The 25,345-nt window shown below is 41.6% G+C and overlaps 2 protein-coding genes across 2 annotated transcripts; one reads left to right on the top strand and one right to left on the bottom strand.

The window, feature by feature from the left end:
• Positions 1 to 217: 217 nt before the first annotated feature.
• stac3 (SH3 and cysteine rich domain 3) lies at positions 218 to 4,168 on the bottom strand. The gene is made up of 12 exons (XM_054608855.1): positions 4,161 to 4,168; positions 3,584 to 3,662; positions 2,811 to 2,964; positions 2,570 to 2,667; positions 2,375 to 2,435; positions 2,115 to 2,212; positions 1,868 to 1,937; positions 1,559 to 1,608; positions 893 to 975; positions 731 to 782; positions 446 to 583; positions 218 to 325 (listed from the first exon to the last, which is right to left on the bottom strand). The coding sequence occupies exons 1-12, from the start codon at positions 4,166 to 4,168 to the stop codon at positions 218 to 220; spliced, it is 999 nt and encodes a 332-aa protein (XP_054464830.1).
• A 3,746-nt stretch (positions 4,169 to 7,914) lies between these two features.
• Positions 7,915 to 24,922, top strand: mbd6 (methyl-CpG binding domain protein 6). Its single transcript, XM_054609641.1, has 13 exons — positions 7,915 to 8,117; positions 10,607 to 10,814; positions 11,724 to 11,863; positions 12,867 to 12,969; positions 13,558 to 13,729; positions 15,386 to 17,824; positions 18,296 to 19,311; positions 19,689 to 19,797; positions 19,966 to 20,111; positions 20,755 to 21,519; positions 21,695 to 21,747; positions 21,957 to 22,023; positions 23,090 to 24,922. Exons 3-13 carry the CDS (start codon positions 11,748 to 11,750, stop codon positions 23,159 to 23,161), a joined length of 5,058 nt encoding a protein of 1,685 aa, XP_054465616.1. The 5' UTR covers positions 7,915 to 8,117; positions 10,607 to 10,814; positions 11,724 to 11,747; the 3' UTR covers positions 23,162 to 24,922.
• The last annotated feature ends 423 nt before the right edge of the window (positions 24,923 to 25,345 follow it).

The following is a 25,345-nucleotide window of genomic DNA, read 5'->3' as shown; positions in this document are numbered from 1 at the left end:
GATTGTCCCCTTTAACTGATTAATGTACGCATTAATCATCTCTCCTGCTTTACTTTGTGTTAAAGTCACAAATACATCACAGCAAATACATTTCTGCTGTTAACAGACAACATTTCCATACAAACAAATATAGAAAACTGCTGAAAGATCAGTAGGATCTCCAGAACAGTGACATCTCTCATTTGCGCTGATGTTTAAAGTGTGCTGCTGGCTCTTTTTATGTCACTGTGATCTCCTCCAGCAGATCAGCAGGGAAGTAGCCCAGCTTGCGTCCAGTGCTGACCTTCAAGTAGCCGCCTTTCTCATCTCCTTTCTTCACCACAATCTGAAACACACAGTGACAACAGCTAAAACTAACCATCTCAGCATGAGTATTAACTTTATACATCCTCACTAAGGCCTTTACAGATTGACAATACGCAAAAACAAACTTATAGAGAGTTACCTGATCTTTCTTCAGGGTGATTTGTCCCATCTCTCTGTTTCCCACAAAGGAACGTAACACCTTAAAAACTCTCTCCGATGCACGCACTTTTATGAGGTAGTTTGTGGGGAAGTAGCCCGACTTCTCCCCCATCTTTCCCTGAAAAAATAGTGAGAGAACAGACTTTGAGTTCATCCTCCACAGGAGATGAGAACAAAAATGGACATGACTGAAACTGGTTTAATGCAAACAGCACATTTAAATGTAAAAGCTGAAATAATCCAGAGATGATGAGGTCCATCTCACCCTCCACCACTCTTCATTGGAGTCATCCAGTACTGTGATCCGATCACCAGGGCTAATACACAAACACAATACATTTCATTTATTTTCTTTTTTGAATAAGTAGTGCTTTATACTGTATGTCATTACTGCATGGTGGGAATTCTCTGTGTCTTTGAAACATACTGGAAGTCGAGGTCGTCTTTCTCTATGGCCTTGAAGCGGTAGAGAGCCAGGTAGTAGTGGGTCTGGGAAAATGTACCCTTACTCTGTTGACAAAACAGATCTGATGCACTGCTTTTGACAACATATTTATAACAAACAAATGTACACATACAGTATTACAGCTGTTGGAACAGGGCAGTACTTTAAGTCAGTGGTGGAAGAAGTACTACAGTGTAAAAATACTGTGTTACAAGTAAAAGTTCTGCATTCAAAATCTTACAGAAGTAAAAGTACAAAAGTATTAGAATCAACATTTATTTAAATATCAAAAGCAACTCAGTACAAAGACAATATATAATATATTACTGGGCATTGATGTATTTGTCACTTTACTGTTGCAGCTGGTAAAGGTGGGGCTAATTTTAATAATTATAAATACTAACTTGATAGATAAACTACAATGATATATTATAACCTATTGGTTAAAGTAATGTTTTGTTTCATGATCTAACTTTTTCAAAGAAATAAGTCAAAAAAGCTTTAAATAAATTTAAAAAGTACAATGTTTTCCTCTGAGATGTAATGGAGTAGAAGTTTTAAGTAGCATATAAAGGAAATACTCCAAATTGTACTACAGTATTTCACTAAATGTATTTAGTTACACACCACCACTAACAGTTTTGTTACCTTTTCATCTGCTTTGTCTCCTCCTTTCTCCTTCTTATCGTCAGGCTTCCCTGTAGGAACATCGGACAACAGAGTCACAAACAAATCCTTTGCTTTTGATGATGGAAGTAACTCAAAAATGGATACAACTATTTCACGTATCTTCACTTTGGGGTTGGTCACATTCTTTTTTTGAATTTATTCCTTTTTATTATAATTTTTTTTAGCATTTTCTGTAATATTTAGATTCATTCTATTTTTGATATAGAAATATGCACAAATCCTTATTTTTAAGAATTAGTATGGTCTATACCACAGAGAACATCTGACCTTCTCCCCCCTCCTCATTCTCTTTGGGCTGTTGGTTCTCCTCTTCCTCTTCCTCCATCATCATCATCATCTAGAGGAAAAACACTGTTACTGTAATATACTGTTATACTGTTATGTCTGGATTCCTACTTAAATAATTTACTGTATTGGCGTTTAGCAAATTGAATGAATGAGTGAAAGACATGTAGAAGTTCTATCTGAGGATTTGAGGTTTTGCAGTTTGATTAAATCTTTATTGTACACTCACATTTTTCTTGTCATTTTCATTCTTTTTGCGCTCCTTATTTGCCATGATGACACCGGCCCTCAGGGTGTCAAAGACGGGGTCGTTCCGGTTTGGGTTGTCTGGTTACGGACAAAGTAGTTGGCCCGATTATTAAATTAAAGTACTGCTAATTAGATTGTCCACTTTCAGAAATAGGCTGTACTCTCTCACAGACAATAAAAGAATAGATAAAAAGGTTATGAAACCTAGATAGTCATGAGACATATTGTTGGTTGACTCACTTGGATCCGGTATGTCGCTGCTGTACAGCGGGGAGCTGTAAGCCCTTCTGAAGCCAGGTGGCTACAGAAAACAAATGGAGCATCTTGTTTTACTATTTCCAACTATTTAGTTATGAATATCTGTCTCACCAGGGGTAATCTCATGGGAATCTGCATACATTTTATTGTTTTTCATAGAGAGAGATCAGGACTCACAATTTTGCCAAAGCACTTCTGGAACTCGACATAGCTCTGACATGAATGGTGGATGTTGGTCTTGCAGTTTCTACACCTCAGAGCAAACTTGTTGTTCACTGAAAAATAAACATTGGAACAGCAGCAGCGTAAGACAATATTAAGCATCATATGTAGAAAGAAATATATTGTATAAGACATTATAATGTAACATTGTTGACGTTTGTGTGTATGTTTTCTTGACATAACCTCCAATACATACGGACTATCATGCGGGCGCAGACGTCACAGAACTTGGGTTTTTTGCAGTAATGGTCCTTGAACTTGTGGGGTTTGTCGTTGATCCGGACAACAGGAGGAGGAGGTTCAGGTTCCTTCTCCTCCACCTCCACCTCCTCCTCATATATGAAATAGACCTGGACACACAAAGGGTCATTTTAAGAACACCATACAAGGGCAACGTTTTGATGTTTCCAGGAAAGCTTTGCCTGCAGTGGTAAAGAATTTCATTAATAGGGACAGCGATAAGAGTCAAATTTGAATGAAATATCTTTGGACTAGTTTTCTTGCTCTTGAGTCGCCCACTTTTCATCATTGGATGTTCCCGTTGTTTGAAATCATAACGCATATTTCCATAATGTAGAGTTTTGTCCCTATGAAAAATTGTTGGGTTGAAAAATAATGTACCAGCCAAAACAACTAAACAGTCCAGAGTCAATTTGATTTGGATGCAAGTTTTAATTTTGGCCGAATAATCTATCATACTGAGGGAAGATGTGATGTTTGACAAGATTTGCATTTTGTTGGTCAGCTTCATCTATTACTCTTCAGTTTTTTCCAACACTACGTCCCTCACAGATCAGCCAGCAGTGTTACTTTATCCTCCGAGGGATAAAAAACAGAAATACTTAAGTCAAGGCTCTTATTTTTCCAATGGACGCTGAGCTGCGTTCCTGTCCCAGCTGGTGGCTATTTTAAACCAGCCCGGGAATGGCACCGCTAACAGTGGGGGGTAGACATGGTCCTGCCACTCACAGTGTCTCCTTCCTCTCTCACTACGTTCTCAGGAGCTGGAGGGTTGTCATGGATATCGACAGAGTTTTTGTCATCCTCCCTGAAACACACAAAGCAATAAGTTAGATCAAATTATGCTGCCACATATCATAACCTTCATGTGAAAAGTTTCTCTCTCTTTGCATTAACTTTTGTTTTTAAACATGTAAAGCTTAAATAGGACATTTTAAAGTTGGGGTTAAAATGTTTTTCCAGAACAACCTCGTGGAGTGACCTGATGTAACCGACATGCTTTGAGCCGATATCATATTGCCATTCCACCTCAAAGTAGTTGAGTCTTGATTATTTATTCTGGGAGACTCCTAAGACACATTCTTCAAATGAACATGTTGCTGCTTTATCACTATTGTATTTGAATATACCGTAGGAAAACTGTGTTTGTTCAGAGGCTTTTATGCGTTTCACTCTTGACTGTTGTAACATTTAGCTCACTAGAATTGAAATGGAGACTTGTGGAGATACAGGTACAGGCAGTGAAAGTAGGACATTACATTTGTATTGTAGATGTAATTGAACTTATTACTGGAAATATACTCACTGGTCCATGTTGTTTGGTGGATAAAGTCACTGCCCCACCTACAAAGATAAATATATTAATGTATTTATTCACAACAGGTCATGCAAATTAGTGGGATAATGGATGAACCTTTTAATTAATAAGATTAAACAAATTGAGATAAAATCTCTTCAGCAATGATGCTCTGGTCAAAGAGGCGGCATTGTATTTCATTCATACAATAATAACAAAACAATACATTACAGAATAAAAACTAGTCCACACATCAACAGAAGAGGTTGAATAGACACAGATAGTGTATAATCGTACGAACAAAAGAGCATCAAAACATTACAAAATTGTTACCCATTGTTACAAGAACAGTTTGTGGTTACAACTGGTTTGAGAGATGAGGGAAGTAAATGATGAGAACTAAACTTCTGTCTCGTTTCTCATAATCCTCAATACTGTGCCTAAAAAAAGTCTGTTTAACTTTGTCAGTTGTTATATGGCATGGTTGGTAAATCAACAAGTACCACAAGTCACAATGCATATTTCTAAGTGTTCATTGAGACCAATATGAATAAAATGAGTTTTTATTTAGCATTTACATTTGTCGCGTATGAATTTTGGCATCCAGTCAAAATGTATTGAATGAATTTAGGCTCTGTATTTTATCACCTTTCTTCTTCTATAAGAGGATAGTGACTTTTAAAAATATAAATGTAATATTTTGTTTGTGACGTGTTGTTAAAACACAGCACATACAGTGACACAAATCGGATGTATTCTTGTGTCTGTATTAAATGAAAAGAGTTACACCAAGCTGTGCACTGGCAGACACAGTTACTGTAGAAGTGCCCTTGTCCGCTTGACCCAAACTATTCTTGGGTTGTGAAATTCAAACTCATCACAGCTAAATTTGGATGCCTCTGCCAGTCAGGGAAAGAAGAGCAAAATTCCCAAAAGTATGAGACGGTAAAAATCGTTTTTTGTGAATTGGCAAAAACATTCCTAACATGGCAGTGATTCAACTAGTGCTTCAAAGCTTTTTGTAACTGGCCTGCTGAATTAAATTGATAAAACTGACTGCATGCTTTTGTCATGTAAACACATTTTGTAATGGATTAACTCAAACTTCAACCTGGAACATACCTTTTGTCAAGATTCACGCCACGCAGAGAAGAAATGACAACATCCAGTTTGTGGGTAAACCTCTCTGTGAACGAGTCCTTCACCTGCTGCCGATGACTGGAGCGCTGGACAACCAGTGGATCTAAAACCAGCCGACCAATGTGCTTCCTCACTTGAGGCCCTCAGAATTATGTGTCAATTCTCACAAAGTCTGGGCCCTTTCTTTATTCCCTTTATAGCTTGTTTAGGTGATTTCCAAAGTGATCTCAGGCTCTGGTGCCACACATATGTCTATTTTTGTTTACTTGTGTATGATTTTGTGCGTGTTTGTATGTGTGTTTGTGTGCGTGCTATGCTGAGCACTCATGTGTCAAGATGACTGTTTGCAACAGCTGGGGACCTCAGTGTGAGCGCCGATGACGAAGGGAAATCAGATACTTTTCCCCTCCCTCTGTCTCATACTGCTCAGCTTCCTTATAATTGTATCGCTTGGAGACCAAGAACAACGCTTTGTTGTCGCTTTGTTATTGAACCTTTTATTTGATCATTTACATCAGTTTTCTTAGCAAGTATTGCCGTGGGTAAGTCCCCTGTAAGTCACAGTGGCCCTGATGTTGGACTTTGGAGGGGGTCATTGGGTCTCAAAAAAATAAATGTTTATATGTGTTAAGAGCATAAAATTGCCCCACAAATGTTGTGTGTTCACAACTAAGGGTTCACTTGAAAATGTAATGTTTGTCCTGGTGGTGGTGCTAGAGGTAACATTACCAGGTCACCAAAAGCAGGTCCACATTAACCAGCCAAGGGTCTCAGGTCAAACATGATCTGTGGGCCTCTACTTACGACCCCTTTGCCTCATCTTCTTTGCAGTGTGTATGAATTAGTAATTGACTCGCATTGACTATGTGGTGAAGCTGAAGGATCTGGACTCCCTGAGTGTCTGGGGCCAGGCAGTTGCCTGCTTTGCTAAGGTGTCTATTTCAGTCTTTAGTATTTAACCAAAATCATAGTGTGCCCAGATATCACCAAACACACACAAACAAAGCATAACTTTACTGCCTTTGCAGACTTATTTCTGTACACTATTCAACACGAATATAGGGTCATTATTGGGGAATTACTTGTTGTGCTTGATGGATATGATATTAATAAACAGACGTTCTGTCCTGTTACTACCTATATATAGTGTCATTATTGCTTGATGGGTATGATATGAATATGATATTAATATCATATTAATATCATATTAATATGGTATTAATATGATTATGATATTAATATCATATTAATATGGTATTAATATGATATTAATAAACAGACGTGTCCTGTTACTACCTATGTAGTGTCATTATTGGATATGATATTAATATATTAATATGATATTAATATGATATTAATATCATATTAAGATATTCATATGGTATGATTATGATATTAATATATTATCATATTAATATATTAATATGATATTAATAAACAGACGTGTCATGTTACTACCTATGTAGTGTCATTATTGGATATGATATTAATATATTAATATGATATTAATATCATATTAATATCATATTAAGATAATATGGTATTAATATGATATTAAGATATTCATATGGTATTAATATGATATTAATATATTAATATATAATATATTAATATAATATATTAATATCATATTAATACCATATTAATATATTAATACCATATTAATACCATATTAATATATTAATATGGTATTAATATGATATTAATACCATATTAATATCATACTAATATGGTATTAATATATATTAATATGGTATTAATATGATATTAATATGGTATTAATATATTAATATGATATTAATATGATATTAATATATTAATATGATAATAATAAACACTGCTGTGTGCTGTCAGCATGTCCTCTATGAAGGAGCTCCGCATTGATATATTAATATGGTATTAATATATTAATATGGTATTAATATATTAATATGATATTAATAAACACTGCTGTCAGCATGTCCTCTATGAAGGAGCTCCGCATTAATATATTAATATGGTATTAATATGATATTAATATGATATTAATATGATATTAATATAATATTAATATGATATTAATATATTAATATGATATTAATATGATATTAATAAACACTGCTGTGTGCTGTCAGCATGTCCTCTATGAAGGAGCTCCGCATTAATATATTAATATGATATTAATATGGTATTAATATATTAATATGATATTAATATCATATTATTATATTAATATGATAATAATAAACACTGCTGTGTGCTGTCAGCATGTCCTCTATGAAGGAGCTCCGCATTGATATATTAATATGATATTAATATCATAATAACATAATAATAATATATTATTATATTAATATGATATTAATATCATAATAATATAATAATAATATATTATTATATTAATATGATATTAATCAGCATGTCCTCTATGAAGGAGCTCCGCATTAATATATTAATATGGTATTATTATGATATTAATATATTAATATCATAATAATATAATAATATGATATTAATATATTATTATATTAATATGATATTAATCAGCATGTCCTCTATGAAGGAGCTCCGCATTGATCTGTCTGGAACACTACAAAGGTCGCGGTGCATGTTGGGTACAATTCTCCCTGAGCGCTTAGTGCGCATGCGCAACAGAAAACTCCATTATTTTTTTGCTCGGAATCTGTTAAAACAGATAAAACAGTGTGAAAGTGTGCGTGTGCGTGGATGGAGCTGTGCGTGTGCGTGCACGCGGGGAGGGTTAACGGGAGCGCACGCAGACCCGCGTCCGGATAACTGCACCGGGACCGGGACTACTTCAGCCCGGCTGGGACCCTGCAGGACCAAGTAATCCAGCCCGCTAGCTGCTGCCTAGCTGCTACCTAGCTGCTAGCCTAGCTGCTACCTAGCTGCTAGCGTTAGCCCCCAGCCCCGGCGCAGCAAAGCGAAGCCTTATCGCGCTCTGGTTTTAACCCGGACCGGCACGGCTCACATCCCCGCGCAGCGCGGACTGGTTGCGTGCATGTGCGGGTTGAACCCGGCGGTGTCCGCTGCACGGGCGGCCGGTGACGCAGCGGCCGCTTTCAAAACATCCTCCGGGAGCTAGCGAGCTAGCATCCTCCGGGAGCTAGCGCTAGCGGAGCTAGCCTAGCTGTCCGTTAGCTAGTGTTAGCTAGCGTTAGCTAGTGTTAGCTAGTGTTAGCTAGTCGGCTAACTCCAGATTCTCCCGCGAGACAGAAAAGCGACGAAGACTCCGAAACTTCACAACAGAGTCTGTAGACCAGAGACCAGAGACCAGACCAGAGACCAGACCAGAGACTAGACCAGACCAGAGACCAGACCAGAGACTAGACCAGACCAGAGTCTAGACCAGACCAGAGACCAGACCAGAGACCAGACCAGAGACCAGACCAGACCAGAGACCAGACCAGACCAGACCAGACCAGAGACCAGACCAGACCAGACCAGACCAGAGACCAGACCAGAGACCAGACCAGACCAGACCAGAGACCAGACCAGACCAGACCAGACCAGACCAGAGACCAGACCAGAGACCAGACCAGACCAGAGACCAGACCAGACCAGACCAGACCAGACCAGACCCCAGACCAGACCAGACCAGACCCCCAGACCAGACCCCCCAGACCAGACCCCCCAGACCAGACCCCCACAGACCAGACCCCCAGACTAGACCATCCAGAGAGGGTCTAGGATCAGTGTCTAGGATCAGGGCCTTGGATCAGGGTCGGGTCTAGGATCAGAGTCTTGGATCAGGGTCGGGTCTAGGATCAGGGTCTAGGATCAGGGCCTAGGACCAGGGTCTAGGATCAGGGCCTAGGATCAGGGTCGGGTCTAGGATCAGGGTCTTGGATCAGGGTCTAGGATCAGGGTCGGGTCTAGGATCAGGGCCTAGGATCAGGGTCTAGATCAGGGTCGGGTCTAGGATCAGGGTCTAGGATCAGTGTCTAGGATCAGGGTCGGGTCTAGGATCAGTGTCTAGTATCAGGGTCTAGGATCAGGGTCGGGTCTAGGATCAGAGCCTAGGATCAGGGTCGGGTCTAGGATCAGAGCCTAGGATCAGGGTCGGGGGATCAGGGCCTAGGATCAGAGCCTAGGATCAGGGTCGGGTATAGGATCAGGGTCTTGGATCAGTGTTTGGTGCTGACAGCTGTCATGACAACACAGTACAAAGTAGCGTAGCCTACTAGCTTAGCTGTTAGCATAGCTGCTAGCCTGCAGCCTGTATCAGTCCTGTAGTTGGGGAGCTGTTGTGCCATGGCTGCACACTGCAGACGTGTTTACACCCAGGTTATATGTTAACCCGGGTTATGTTTACACCCGGGTTATATGTTAACCAGGGTTATGTGTTAACCAGGGTTATGTTTACACCCGGGTTATATGTTAACCAGGGTTATGTGTTAACCAGGCTTATATGTTAACCAGGGTTATGTTTACACCCGGGTTATATGTTAACCAGGGTTATGTGTTAACCAGGGTTATGTGTTAACCAGGGTTATATGTTAACCAGGGTTATGTGTTAACCAGGGTTATGTGTTCACCAGGGTTATGTTTACACCAGGGTTATGTGTTAACCAGGGTTATGTGTTAACCAGGGTTATGTGTTAACCAGGGTTATGTGTTACACCAGGGTTATGTGTACACCAGGGTTATGCGTTAACCAGGGTTATGTGTTAACCAGGGTTATGTGTACACCAGGGTTATATGTTAACCAGGGTTATGTGTACACCAGGGTTATATGTTAACCAGGGTTATGTGTTAACCAGGGTTATGTGTTAACCAGGGTTATGTGTTAACCAGGGTTATGTTTACACCAGGGTTATGTTTACACCAGGGTTATGTGTTAACCAGGGTTATGTGTTAACCAGGGTTATGTGTTAACCAGGGTTATGTGTTAACCAGGGTTATATGTTAACCAGGGTTATGTGTTAACCCGGGTTATGTTTACACCAGGGTTATGTGTTAACCAGGGTTATATGTTAACCAGGGTTATGTGTTAACCAGGGTTATATGTTAACCAGGGTTATGTTTACACCAGGGTCTATCCTAACTCACCCTCCCACCTCACAGTGGCCGCAGCCTGCTGTGAACGTGTGATCTTTTTGAGAGAGCATGCATATGATGTGATCTTTTTGAGAGAGCATGCATATGATGTGATCTTTTTGAGAGAGCATGCATATGATGTGATCTTTTTGAGAGAGCATGCATATGATGTGATCTTTTCATGAAGTATGTTTTTATCTCCTCACCTGCAGGAAATAGTTTTCCAGCGGAGGTCTTTGTCCCGTTACATAATGCTCCTCCACCTTTCTTTGCAGGGTCTTCATCTGCATCCTCGACCCTACTCTGATGTGAACTGAACCATTACATCGAAAGTCATCCTCTAAATTCAGGATCTGCCTGTCCAGGTGTTCGGGCATCAAGTCAGGTTTTACTGGCAGTGTGTGTGCTTCTAACCCACCAGGATGTACACTGGACAGTGGATACCCTAGCCAAAACAGATCCTGGCTTCTCAAAGATGACAAGGTATTCAGTTGTTCTAGTTTTGGTTACTTTACTCTGACATCAAAACAAAACCTTTTTTCCTTTGCTGCGGCCTCACCCACTGGTGACGTGTTTGTACCAGATGTTGGGTTAACAATGCTAGAGACAACGCTCTGGAGACACTTGATATGCTAGGAGCACACAAAGTAAAGAAGTAAGTGTTTGGCACTTTGCCAGACCTCTTTTAGGACATAGAGGACAGATGGAAAGTAAAGTCTCAGTAACTTCCATTGACTGACAATGCAATACTTTTAATTAGCAGCCCTTATTGTATAGCATCCTTCAAGATTCTGTTAAACCTAGGCTGACGTCGTCATGGTCACATTTTCTAATATTTGATGTTATACGTTGATATTTGGTGTTGTGTAATCAGATGAACGTGGCCCACACATTTAAAAATGTAGAATGTCGGTTATAAGCCCGATATCCTGAAGACTTCACAGCATAGACATTTGTTCATCCATTTCATGCATGCAAGCATGGGTTACCTTATTTAGAGACTCACACTGAGGCGCAACAAACCACACTGATACATTTAGCAAAGTATTAATACTAACTAGTATTATTATCATAAGTTGTATTTTTGTGATCCTTTAGGCCATGAAAATAAACTTGACTTGACTATTTTAAAGTTCTAGTAAAGTGTCATTACATAATTACATTGAAATGTGATACCGACTATACATTTTGTTTTTCATTCTCCTGACACTGTAGGATGTCTTTAGTCCGTAACTTCAAAAATGAACAAATCCACATTTGAGAAAATACTACTTTTGAAATACACAACAGAACAATGGGTTACCTGCAAAATGATTATGTAATAATTTAAAGCAAACCCCTGGGGTCTTTATGGGGTCTCTAAATGTATCATCTTTTTGCTGCTGTTCCAAGGTGCTGGCAGGCAGCAGCTACAAAATGATGGGAGGCAGTGAGACTGTCAGTGGGGGCAAGGATGGGGTCCACACCACTGCAATACACGTCCCCATCGGCTGGCAGAGGAGAGTGGAGGGCGGGCAGGTGATCTATGTCAGGTAGGTTGGTTCAGTTTAACAGAAAGCAAATGCAGACTTATTGCTGATGTTTATTAATATTTGGAGACATTAATACAATGTGACGGCTTATGAATGTATACGTGAACGAATGTTTATGTGTGCTTGTGTATCATTTATTCTGGAGAAAAAGGAATGCTGGTTTTCCACCACATTTTTCACTGAACAGTGGCTTCAAGCTTGTTCAAAATTAAAGTGTATAAAAAATAAAAATTGTTTAGGACCCTTGGCTATCTGAAGTTATTTTTTAGGCCAGTCAAATGGAGAGAAGCTTGGTCGACGTACAAGCACCAATGGGCTTGATAATATAATGATAATATAACAGCCTATACATATGTGGGCTATAACCTAGATTTGTGATCAGTTAAGTCACCAATCTTAACTAGCAAGCCCAGTAACGGCAGTTTCTACAAAAAACATGGAAATAGATGATTGGGGGACAGGAAACTGTGATCACATTCAAATAAACTAACGCTAACCCTAACCCTATAATACAGGCTTATGTTTTCACCGCTTCAAATGTGGGCTGAAAATCTGTTCTTTTTACATGACTGTTTCATTTGAGAGATTTGTATCTTCTTGGCATACTTGATTTATGCTGCAATTTTTGGGGTTGCATTACATAATCTGTTGTTAATTAAGATTTCCCAGATCTAAGAGAGGATTTATTTAGATTTCTGAATTGTGTTCTCATTTAAATAACCTAGGCTAAAGGGGGGTTTCCGAGTTTCTCTAATACAGCAGTCACACTCTCTAAAGAAGCCATGTTAAACAACAACAACAACTTCCGTTTGCACACGCAGCCCTGTAGATTGCTGCTAGTGCTGGGAATTCTCAAATCTCAATGAGATTTTAGATATGGAGATCTTGAGGTGTGCTGAGCTTTGCAACAACATTTTGGTTTTCTTTGAACATACCTTTGTTCATATATTTTAAGTCTGCTTTGAGTTTTCTGTAACAATTTGTCCTTGTCTTCTGTCTATAGTCCGAGTGGCACTGCTCTACTGTCTCTGGACGAGGTCAAGACCTATCTGGTGACTGATGGCACCTGCAAATGTGGTCTTGAGTGTCCACTCGTCATCAATAAGGTAAAGCCAGCCTATACGTTTTTAAAGACATTTTTAGTGTAGTGTGGGCACAGACAAAAAACATGCAGGATACAATATATCCAGATATTACCTGGACTTTTGATTATTTTAGATGTAATGCATCTGTGACACTTGAATGTGAACTTATATTTATAGCAGCATAGTGGTGACTTTTAAGCCTCTTCAAACACACCTGACGACTGTGGTGGGTTAGCGTCGTTTATTCGGACAGTGAGGATATCAATACATGCCGGTTTCTTTATACAGCAATTTGTTTTGAAATTGCTATAAATAACATGACATGTGACATCCTCACACGTGTTGAATTTAATATCCACGACTAACTTTTGAATTAAGTTTGTCGAACTGTGTAGAATCATGGCTAACCTTTTTGTTCATAAAGTGCACTTTATCTGTAATAAGCAACAATCCTTGTGCTCATATAATAAGTGTAAAATGCCCTCACTGGTGCCCTTCACAGTCATGCATTTGATGAAATGTTTTGCAAGATTTCTCTCAGAAATCTTTCATTATGCAAAGAGTTCACTCTGAATTCTCTCCAATCCTTTTTTATTTGGTATCTTTCAGGTTTTCAACTTCACTGTGGGAGTGAAGGTGGAGCAGCACAGCCAGCCATTAGGCAAAGCAGAGCAGGACATGACCAAACTCTGTAACCACCGCAGGAAAGTGGTAGCGATGGCTGCTCTGTGTCGGAGTATGCAGGCCTCACAGCTGCCCTTTGCTAACCTTCATCATCCAGGTACATTTTGAAGCATTGAAGGATGCTACTCCTGTACTTGTGTACTATCAAACATTTAGTAAAAGAAACATAAACTAATCTATTAATAGCTTTACTATACAAATGTCTACTGATTTCCTAAACAGATGCTAATCAGCATCATCATCATTATTAGGTTTCTGTAGTTCAGGTGTATTAGATTGTTTTACATTGTAATGATATTGGGTTGAGCATGCTGTGTGCGTGGTACTCGCCTCATGTAGCGGGCTCTTAAGGGACTATGATCTCACAAGTCCCGTCGGACCCAACACAAATTTACTCTGTGTGGGAGCGCTTTGTCATTATAGTCACCATGATGAGATGACCCCTGATGTCTTGCATTTTACCATCTGGTTTGTGTCTGTTATATGGGAATCATGATTATTTATCAGAAAAATGGTGACTCGCTCCATATCCATGTTTGGATACACTTTTATGGATTTAGCTTGAAGCAATAGGAACGGAAAGAGCTAAATGTATCTTATTTCCCTATAAAAATGACCAGACAGATTTTCAATAGAAAACATTTTGGAGGCTGCGTGGGATCCGAATCACTACAGAAGTAGGTGGGAGTGGGATGGGGTATATGTCAGAGCAGTCAGTAATGATCGGAAATCCTGGGGGAGCAGGTGGGTGTGGGGCTTAAAAAACGTATGCTGGTCAGTGCAGCAGCTGTCAGACCCTTGGAATTAAAAGAAGACAAAAGATATGCAGCAAAAATGATGAGGCGTGTTTTCGTGGACACCTTGTTTGCTCAGATTTGTTGTCTTGCTGCAGTTTATACCTAACAATATATTTGAACAGGTCCATAGTCTTGCGGTGCTCAGCAGAACTACTGCTGTTTTGGTCTTTTCAATACGTTTTCATCTGTTTTTATATTTTGACAAAAAGCATGTCAACTGCCTTTTAAACATTAGTGTTGTCAAAATATCAAAGCGTTACTGAATATTTGAAACGGTTTCAATACTTATTTTTCACAGTATGGATTCTCTTCAGACACGAAGTTGACAAACACACACTGCTATTAACCTTTTAAATAAAAGTCTAAAATGTTATGCATTCAACGTTATTTGGTATTGAAAATGGTATTGAATATCAATATTTTTCAAAGGTAGCGTATCGGATTAAGAAATTGCAGTATCGTTACACCAGTGTGCATGCAGTATAAGGGGAAAAAGACAAACGATCACTTTGGACCTGAGGGTTACAATGGGTTGGATCTCACTCTACTGTAGATTTACACATTACACAGACGTGCATCAAGTGGTCAAACAACAATCCTCACAACCATTTACAGTGTTTATAAGAACATATGAGGCATGCAATGATATATTGTCCAAAAAGTACATGAGCTCATGTAAATGATCGTATTTTTGTGTTGCATTCTTCACACCCACTCTGCCTCCACAGACTTATTGAATATTTCTAAAAGTAATTGCTAATAGAAGGGATCAGCTCCGTCTGCTCATGTTTGGTAGTATACCTAGTACTACCTCCAGCATCAAAATTCTCCTCCTGAGCATGCAGACAGAATTTATATTCTCAGTATTTCGTTTATAGACTGTATGCAAGATCTGTTATGAAAGCAGAGAAAGCGACTTCCCCATAACCCCTATGCGTCTGTGTTTCCACTTTCAGAGATGAGCAGTGGAGTGGACAGCCGTAATCCAAAGCGAATACTTGTGGGTCGGGAAGAAGAGGACCACAGCATTTACCATCCTAAACTCCATCCGGTCCCAGCTCGACCCCACGGCAACCTCCACATGAACCCCTCCGCCAGCCCCAAGTCCTCCCACCAGTTTATTTACCCTTACAATGGTTCCTCTCCTGTCCTTCACACAGGCACAAACTCTCACCACCCCCTAGATGCTTTGAGAAGGCTTCAACACCCTCCTCCCATTCCTGCCTCCTCCAGCTCTTCCTCCACCTCCTCATTCCCAGCGTACAGCACTGCCCAGAGATCACCTCGCACCCCAACACCACAAGGTCAAAGAACTCCCCAAACCCCAGAGACTCCGGGTTCTCCTCGGCTAGGGCCCCTCTCTACACCTCCTCCCTCTTCCCCTATGACCATGGGTGAAGGAGGAAGAGGAGCACAGACTCACACTCATCATCCTCACGGTGTCATTGTGGGAGGCTCCCCCCTCTCTCCGTCTCTCTCCCTCTCTCCCTCTGTCCATAACATGAACTGTGTGTCTCCTCACCAGCGGTCCCGCCACCCTTCAGCGTCTCCTTCCCCTCTCTCTGATCAGGGAGGAGGCTCGACGGCGGCAGGAGGAGGACTGATGGGAAGTAACTTGCCTCAGAGGAGGAAATCCACTTCTTCCTCTCCACACTCCCCTCTCCCCGGTAGCTCCCCAAACCCCAGCCCCCACTTCCCCAAGTACAAGCTGGAAGACATTTTGGAGCAGTTTAAGAACTCAGGCAACAGCAGCACTAATAACCACCACCTCCTAATCCCTACTAGCCCTTCCTTACTGACCAACCAAAGCAGTAGCAACCCTAATGCCCCCTCCTCAAAGCCCTCAAAGAGTACCATGAGTCCGATTCCTAGCGCAGGACCACTGGGTTTTGGGTTGAACTCCGCAGGGACTTCCAGTTTACCTCTGGGGCCGTTTCTGAACCAACATCACAGCCATCAGGTGAAGCTGTCAAACCCAGCTTCTTTCCCTGCGAGCAGCCTGCTCTCTGCGGCTGCCAAGGCTCAGCTGGCTAACCAGATAACCCAAGGCCAGAGCTCAAAGGGGGCCAGCAACCTGTCGAGCCTGCCCTCTTCTCTGGAGGTCTTGAAAGAAGCACAGCAGCAACAGTCATCAAAGGTAACAAACAGCACTTTACACAGCAGCCACCCTCCCTCCTCCAAAGCTTCTACTAGGCCTCCCCATCCCTCCCTTGCAGCAGCCTCCTCCGTCCTTTTCCCTCCATCCCACTCTCTGGCCCAATCCCTGGCTTCCTCCCTGCCCCACCTACCTCCCACGACAGAGCGCAATGCGTCGCACAGGAAGAGGCAACGGCGATCTCCCACAGTGCTCAGCATGTTAAGGGACACCCAGCAACTGGCTAATGGGCTGCAGAAGACCCCACCAGGAGACTCTGCAACAGTTATCAACCTGTCCTCCTCTTCCTCTTCCTTCCCCCCCTCCTCGCACTCCTCCTCTACCTCAGCTGTGCAGAACCAGAATGCTGTCATGTTAGAAAACCATCATCATCACCATCATCATCATCATCATCTCCCAAGGCTCCCTGTTCCTCGACAGATGGCACACCTTTCCAGGCCTCCTAGACAAACTGAGGCTCTGGATTTCACTACAGGCGGGACACCTAAACCTCTTGGTTTGGATCCTCCAACTCAGCCTCTGTCCGCTCTGTTGCACCTGCTCAGTGTGCAGAATGCACAGGCCACAGCCTCAGCATCCAACTCTGCTTCAGCTCAGCCAGGATCTGTTTCTATTGAAGGAGGGCGACACACTAATAAACAGAGCCCCAGACGGTCACCCTCGTCTCCCGCCCCTCATTCTAACGTCAGGCACTCACAGACTCGGTCACCGTGCCGAACCAGTAACACTAATCCTCTACCCTCGGTGCTTCAGCCGCTTTCTCCTCCCCTGACTTCCTCTCCGTTCAGATCAGTGCAGTCTCCATCGGGTCCTCAGTCTGCTAAATCCAGTCCTCTACGGAGGCATTCTACTTCTTCTACAGCACTGCCCAACTCAAGTTTAGCTTTACACAACAGCTGCAGCCCGTCTCAGCATTCGTTCCAGATTCTCTCAGACAAGCATCAACATGAGAATCACATTCCTACAATAGACTCTGTTTCCCAGGCACCATTGCAGGAAACCTCACCACAGGGCAATGGGGCAACAGAGATCGGTAGTAACAGCATGAATTCATCGGTGGACCTGAGTCAGTCTCAAGGCAGTGTTTCTATGGCGATATCCAGCTCCCCGAAGCCTCTTGATCTTAGCAACCATGTCCTGGCCCTTCTTGCAGCATCTTCCACTGTACCCCAGGGGGAGGGCAGCTCCTCCGACCGTACCGCTGATGTTGTGATGTCTTCTCAAGGAAATCCCACTGCAGGTGAAGATATTTTAGGTCTGGAGTGTGTTTTTTGTCTTGAACATATAACCTTAATTTTTGAATACATATTGATGTAATATGGTTTGTAGAGCTTTGCAATATACTGAAAATGCCCCCATATAGACATCAAGAACATCTCACCATTGTAGCTCAGGCAAGTCTGCTTAATATGAACTATGTGTCATGAGCTCTCCCCTTTTTTTAATCCGGCGCTATCGATGATCTTAGCTCTTAGGATGGTTTAAGACAAGGGGTACATGTCTGTGTGCACGTGTTTATTGATGTGCTTTTGCTTTCTTGTAAATGTAATGATGTTTTATAGATAAGTCTTACTGGCAGAGTCAACCACCAGATTACAATCCTGTGTTAAACACAGCAAACTGCCCAGCTCAAGACCCCTTGTATTACATCTTTGTTACTGATTGATAAGTCAGCCTGAACAGTTGTAAATGATGTATGTCTCTCCCACAGGGCCAGATGAGTCTAGATGTGTGGACCCGAAGGTCTCCATAATGACCAAACCTCCACTAGCCATGAGCCCCGGGGATGGTATCTCCTGTCGTCTTGGGGATAATCACAGTCCTCATACACCTTCAGCTGTGGGTGACTCAACCTCCCCCTTACCTCTGGCAGAGGCCTTCCCCTTCATGAACCAAGAGCAGCTGCTTCAGTTGCTGTCATCCACAGGAGGTCTACCATCCCTCCTGGACCCAACAGTCCTGGCTTCATTACCCCTAGGGGGGATGTGGTTGGGAGGGCAACATGCACAGATGCCCCCTGCCACTGCACCACAACCACCACAGACCCTTGCGGAGCAGCAGCATTCGGAGCAGCAGCAGCAGCAGTTACTGATGCAACAACAAGAGACGCAGCAGCAAAACCAGGATCAGCAACAGAAGCAGTTAAACAACAATCCTCTGTTTCCCTTGCTGCCCTTGTTGAGCGGTGCACAAGGCGAGCTGCCTCTGAACCTTTTGGGCCTGCTAAATCCACTCCAACCTCCAGGCTCAACGCCTAACCCAGGACAGGAAGCTGATTTAGGGCTATCAGAAAAACCTAGCCTTCAGGCTCTGCTTATGGCCTCCTTGTTACTCGGGCAACAGCACGCGCCTTTGTTACCTCTATCTGGGCTGGGTCAGTTGAGCCAGGTCAATTTGGAAGTTCCTTTCCAGCAGCAACAACATCTCCCCACCACATTGGAGGGCCTCACCTTGGATAAGACCTCCGGCCTCCTGGATCCGTCCACCCTGTCGGCCGCGGGGCTCTTGGAGGTCGCCCAAGGCCTTCTCCCCCTTCCCCCAGGAGCTGAGGGCTCTCTCCAAGCCCTACAGTCTCTGCTCCTCCCTGCCACTCTTCCTCACCCCCACGCAGCCTTCCTGCCCCTCAGCCCTGCCTTGCTCTCTGCTGCCCTGAGCTCTGCGGAGCTCCACCCGTCTCCCCACTCCCAATTAGCTTCTGCACAGCAAACCCAACATACCCAACCTCAGGTAGGCTCCCCTATCTCCTATAGTCATTTCCTCTGAGCTCTCCATAGTTTCCCTAGTAAACACCTATGAGCTCATTTCCTTAACTGCTCTATTGTTTCCCCCTGCTTTGGTTTAACTTATTTTCCTCAAAAACCCATTAACCATTTCCTTTACACTTAAAATATATTTTTCCCTAAATTATTTTCAAATGAAAGCCATCTCCTTTTTTGAGTTGGTTACAGCCTGTCTGTCTTAATGTACTTCAGGTGTGAATGCACATGTTTTTGCTAACATTTTAATTTAGAATATGTTTAGAACTTTTTCTGTGTTTCACTCTTTTGTAATTTGTTTACCTGAAACTAAACTCCTCGGTCCTCTACTGTACTCTACTCTCCAAGGTACCGACTGATGCTGGTGTTGACACCCTCATCCCCCTCTCTCTCCAAGGCAAAGACAACCCCATCCTCCAACAGTTACTGCCCACTTTGCTTAACTCTGCTCTATTAGGTGAGTTGGTGCCCACCCTGTTTAACACTTCAAAAGAATAAACTCTGCATGTTTGGAATTAATGAAATTATGGCAGAGAAACGGTTGTCAGTATAAATACTTGAAACATTGCAGATATTCTGTAGCAGTAAGCCATTAAATCAGTGCAACTATGAAAAATCCTTGTAGGAGATCTTTCTGGCATCACAGGACTCCACAACCTGTTGGGGATTGGAGCAGGGTCCATCCTCCTACCCCCAGTCCAGACCTCTGCTTTGGGCATGTCTCTGTTGCAGGGTCCTGATGGAGCTATCAACTTGCTTAACAACCTACAGGTAGGTAACTGGCCTATAGCTCAGAGGATAAATCAATCAGGTGACAGCTTCTGATCTTTAGCCACGCTGACTGGCTTTTTCCAGTTAAAACCATTAACGTCACCAGTGAGAGGCTGTATCAGCTGTCGCTTAATAAAGTTCTTTCTGTATACTTCTGACGGGTTAAAGTGCTCTCTAAGCTGCTCTGTGTATTTTTACAACCACTAGTAGACTGAGAGTCCAACAGAGTGAGACCTCTTCTTTTTGTCAGATTGACACATCAGTTTAAGGAGTCCCGTCCCAGTTAAACTTGTATTTAGTTTGTATTTATACAATATTAAGCTTATAAAAGAAATCATTTGGAACCAGTACGTTCAGTATTTGGATTACGTAGCTAATTATTTCAATGAGTCAGATATATATATCAAATTATATCAAATAAGTATTTGATTGGACTCTGTTGAAGGCCAAAAAAACCTCATCCCTATTTTAACTGGTTGGCTTATTACAGGATTTGCATATATAACAGCAACTGTGGATGATATGCTTTTGGAAAACACGTTGGTTGTTCCCTAACATTTCTTTTGGGATCTTTGACTGTTACTGATTGCCTCAACCTTTTTCTTTTTCTTTTTTTCTTTTTTTTTTACTTTTTCCCCCCCAGCTAAACCTTGCACCACCCTCAGAAGGAGACAAGCCAATGTCATTGCAGGAAACACAAAGTCCTGGCCAACAGGAAGACATTCCAGCCAGTCAGATGGCTCCCGAAGTACCCAGTCCTGTTCCTGCTCCAGTTTCAGCTCCTGCCCAAGAACACAGCCCACCCCCACAGCGGGTATCTGAGGGCAGGTCTGTCATCGATCCTTACACCTCTTTCATGGACACAATTTATACCTCCTTTCTTCAAGTCAGTGCTAAAGAGCAGGAAGGCCGGGCCCACATGGGACCATCTGACCCCACTTCACCCTTCTGTGCCTTACCACCGGTTTCTTTCCCTGTGGAACACCATCGCCCGTCCACCCCTGTTGCAACTCTGCCCCAGGCAAGTGCCCCAGTCTCCCTCAGCCCACGTCGGGCCTGTTCCCTCCACAACCCAGACTTATCCCGACTCAGCTTGGAAGCAGCAGCCCATTCCCCAGCCCAAGGGACGCCCAAACCCAATGAGGATGGGTCTACGTCACCTTTACAAAGGAAACCGGTTATGGTAGAGGGACATACCCACCCAGAGCCTCCTCTGCCATCCATGTACTTTGAGGAGGCTAAGACAGACTGTACAGGGCCGTCTGCGGCTATGTGCCCCTATGTGGAGGCAGGGGTAGAAAGGCAGGGCCATCTTCCCCATGGGGGGTACCTCAGTCCCAGGGATGGATGCAGTGGGAGGCCCAATGAGGAGACAGCTGGGACATTGATACGCACCGAACAGGGAAGGGTGAGTGACTGGATCTCCTGTTTCCTTTAAACTTGGAAACAAGCTTTTATATCACAAAGTGGGACTGCATAATTATCCTGCTGAGACACCAGAATTAAGTCGATATGGACCAAATGTTGGAATGTTGTGATTGACTCGAACGACTGCATTTTAACTCTGCTTTTACTGCCCTAAGGATCAAACTGGAGCAGCGGGTGGAGCCAGAAGAGGAAGGAAAAGGAAACAAACGTAAGTTGTCTTGTTAGCAGTTCATTTCTCAGACGTGCGCTAGACAAGGAAAACGCCCGTTTAAGGCATTTCCAGTAAAAATCATAGTGGCATCAGTCAAAGACCTTTCACTGTAATGTATCAAAGATGGTACATAACGACTGTATCAGGTGTATTTAGGTATACCATGCTGTACTGGGTATCAATGTGTTTCTTACTTTTCCTATCAGGCTACAGAATGTGTTGGAAGACTTCAGAGACATGGATGCTACAGCACTAGAGGAAACCAAGGCCACGGTAAGACTCATTCATCTATTGGTTTAATTACCAGAAGCACTAGTTGTCTATTACCTCTCATACTTTAAAGTTGGGCTTGTTTTTTCTCCAGTTGTTGTTCACTAAAATGTTACTGGTACTTTCCAACAGTCTAGATTTTTTTTTTTATCCATATTAATGCCTGACCTAATGACTTTTCCTCTAGCACCACCATGAGGTTCACATTTGTGGTTTCAAATAAAATGTCTTGACAACAGTTAAATGGATAATCATGAAATTTGGTACAGACATGCATGTTCTCTTTTTCATCTGCCCAAACATACATGCTAAGCATGTTTTATTGTGAACATGTTAGCATGCTGACATTAGCATTTAGAGTACCAAGAGTATTTTCACATCATCAAATGGCTGCTTTGCTCCCTTTGTATGAGTCAAATACGCAAGTAACAGTGAAAGTGTTTTCATTTGCTTGTCCCAAGGTTGGCGATACACCACAGCATTTGGAGCGCAGCACAAACAAATGAGAATGTTTCAGTAGAATGTCATACAAAATCTTTATAAAAGATTAAAAAATATATATTCAACGAAAACAGCATTTGAGAAAACCATCTCACCACAACGTCCCTTTTAGATGAGTGTTGTTTTAGGAGCTTTCAGTGTACCACATTAGCTTCATCAGCAGATTGAGTTGCCCAACTGTCATTTACATTTTTTAAGGAATTCTTGTCCTTTTTGACTTTGAGCTGAGGGTCAAAGTCAAATTTTTGGATCTTAGAAAACCACAATTAAGAAAACAAAAAAAGAGTAAAATGCGTCTTGTGGTGAGATTGTTTTCTCAACTTCTGTTTCCAAGCTCCAGATTGCTAAAAGGGCCAAAGCAAATTGCTGAATCTGTACAAGTTGGAGGGGTAGTATCCTGTCTATTACGCTGTACTTTTACAACCACGTGAAGAGAAATCTTTTTGTTCCATACTGGGAATGATGGTGCAGTTCTGACTGCGGTGGTAAAGTCATTCCACCACAAGGGGGGAGGCTGGAAGGAGATAATGCTGATGTGACTGTTATTTCTCCCTCTGTCATGATCCAGACAGCACTGCTGAAGCCTGAGAGGTCGGTCCGCGGCAGGAGGCGACGAGGCGCCAGGTCTCAGAGGCAGTGATTGGTGGAGGGAGCCGTAAGTCAGAGCTGTTCACCAATCAAAGGCGGCCAGACGCCTCACTTTTTCCCCCTCCATCTTTCCACCTTCTTCACCACTGTTTAGACCTGTCTTTTTTAAATTCAACTGCACTAATATTATGCCGTTGTCATGTCAACCATTGTTATGGCAACCAATTTTGAAAAAAACACATAGAGAGATCTAGTCCGTCAACTTAATTTATAGAAATGTGTAAAAAAAAAAATTGAAGAGACATTTTTTGAATACTTTTTCACTTAGATCTTCTCTTAGGTCTAGTTCACAAAATAATGGTTGCTTGACATTGTGATAAGAGATCTGTTAATTATGGTTGTTGTTAGAATTCTATCAATGAGAAAACACACAAAGAACAGGAGTACTGTTTTCTTCTCATCAGTGTATAACTGTGAGTCAGGATAAAGCCCAACTACTTGAACGATGCTCTCTGTTGAAAGTGTGTCTGTACGTGTGTGGATGTGTGTGTCTTTTTATGTGTCTGAGTGTGTGTTGGACAACAGTGCTACTGCTGAGCCCCTCACTGTCCGACCGTTAGTGGAAGTTATTTTCATTCTAGGAAACGAGACCCTATCTGTTTATACGATAAAGGGTTCTCTGCAGAGACACACGCTGGTTGTATTTGAAAGAAATGTTTTGAAGGGTTTTCAGAAGGTGCTGGAAGAGAATATAAAAAGAGTTTTCTTTTCTGTCACAGTATAAAATATCTTTTTTATGGGACAAGCCAAGGAAATAATGTTCACCTTATCAGGTTTCATTAATCAGTTTACATTGGCCACTAGTCACACAGAAAATACCATTGTATCATGATTCCATATGTCCTGTGAGATGCTCTTTTGTAGTTTGTATTTCACAAATAATTTTCTGAACTGAGAAAACATTAATTTAAAGTTTCTTTTGTACAACTTTTGACTCATGTCATGAATCATGTCAGAATACCCCGACAGGTCACAGAGTGAATCTGACAAGATTCAGTTTTTGACGTTTGCAAGTTCCACAATAAATGTGGAACAACTCAGAAAAACTTTGAGCATCATTTGTTGCGTTTTTGGGAAACCAACTTGCATTTCACATGTTGTCATTTGCCACTGTGAAGAATTACACAAAGCTGTGGTGTGATGGAGACTATTATGTATCCATTGATCTAACGTCCAACCAAATGTCCACTCCTCAGCGGGGAGATAAATGTCTGGAAAAGGTATTGAATTTAGAAATTTGAAAATTTGCAGGAGTTCCTAGTTCATACAAAGTGCAGTTCAGTATGTCATTTGATTGGTTGAAGGAATGGCTGGTTAACTTAAACACAGTGAGCGATGACGTCTTACGTAGATCTGTTGAGTCTGTGTATTACTGTGGATTCCCTTTGTCTCCTCATGTCACTGTTTGAGCTCTCATCCACACACTGCCCTGCCCCAAGAGTACTGGCATCTCTTGCTGTATTTAAAAAAAGAAAAAAAGAAGAATAAAGAAAGTGAAAAAGAAAGCAGATTATGCAATTTCTACACTTGGAGATTTGTACATATGTACAGTTAATGTGTTTTATTTTGATTTTATATTGTTAGAGAAAGAGACAAGAGAGAAAACAATGAATTGTGAATTTTTCTGGGAATTGTAATTAAGTATTTTTCTCATTCTACCCCTTGCTTTCAATACTTATGTTTAAAAAGACGATTAAATTGTGGACTGTAGCTTTCTTTTTTATATGGGAGTCTTTTTTTATTTAATATTAAACTATTTACATAAAATGTACCTTGTGTTGATTTCTCTTCTGAAAGGATTTGAGAAAACTTAACTCTGCCACATTGTTGGATAAGGATTATAATGAACATGCGTAAAACATCGTAGGCTGTTACTACAAAAGATAACAAGAGGTTTGTTTGATAGCTTAAAACAGAAGTCTCATACCTGCTAAATGACTGGCAATATACATATTCTAAGACGTACTTCAAAAAAGTCCCAAGGAGAGCCTATTAACAATTGCAGTAACAGTTTACCGAAGTTCTAGAATATTTCCACCCTGTTAGCAGGTGTGTTAGAAGTGTATGTGTCCAAATCAAGTCAAGTGTCAACTACACAATATTCTTATAAAGACGTATTACCTCAGTGAAGGAAGTTGTGTTTTAGGTTGGTTTGTTTTTCATGTTTATTTGCTGT

Source organism: Anoplopoma fimbria, chromosome 12, assembly GCF_027596085.1.
Source record: "Anoplopoma fimbria isolate UVic2021 breed Golden Eagle Sablefish chromosome 12, Afim_UVic_2022, whole genome shotgun sequence".
Classification (NCBI taxonomy): Eukaryota; Metazoa; Chordata; class Actinopteri; order Perciformes; family Anoplopomatidae; genus Anoplopoma; species Anoplopoma fimbria.
Note: the sequence above shows the minus strand (reverse complement) of the source record. Positions and strands in the feature narration are given on the sequence as shown.

Excerpts from the sequence above, each read along its gene's own strand:
- mbd6 (XM_054609641.1), top strand. The coding sequence starts at position 11,748 with ATGATGGGAGGCAGTGAGACTGTCAGTGGGGGCAAGGATGGGGTCCAC. Across the intron at positions 11,864-12,866 it reads GGGCAGGTGATCTATGTCAG|TCCGAGTGGCACTGCTCTAC; the intron begins GTAGGTTGGTTC and ends TTCTGTCTATAG. Across the intron at positions 20,112-20,754 it reads ACTTGCTTAACAACCTACAG|CTAAACCTTGCACCACCCTC; the intron begins GTAGGTAACTGG and ends TTTCCCCCCCAG.
- stac3 (XM_054608855.1), bottom strand. Across the intron at positions 2,213-2,374 it reads CAGCGACATACCGGATCCAA|ACAACCCAAACCGGAACGAC; the intron begins GTGAGTCAACCA and ends GTCCGTAACCAG. Across the intron at positions 1,938-2,114 it reads ATGAAAATGACAAGAAAAAT|ATGATGATGATGATGGAGGA; the intron begins GTGAGTGTACAA and ends TTTTTCCTCTAG.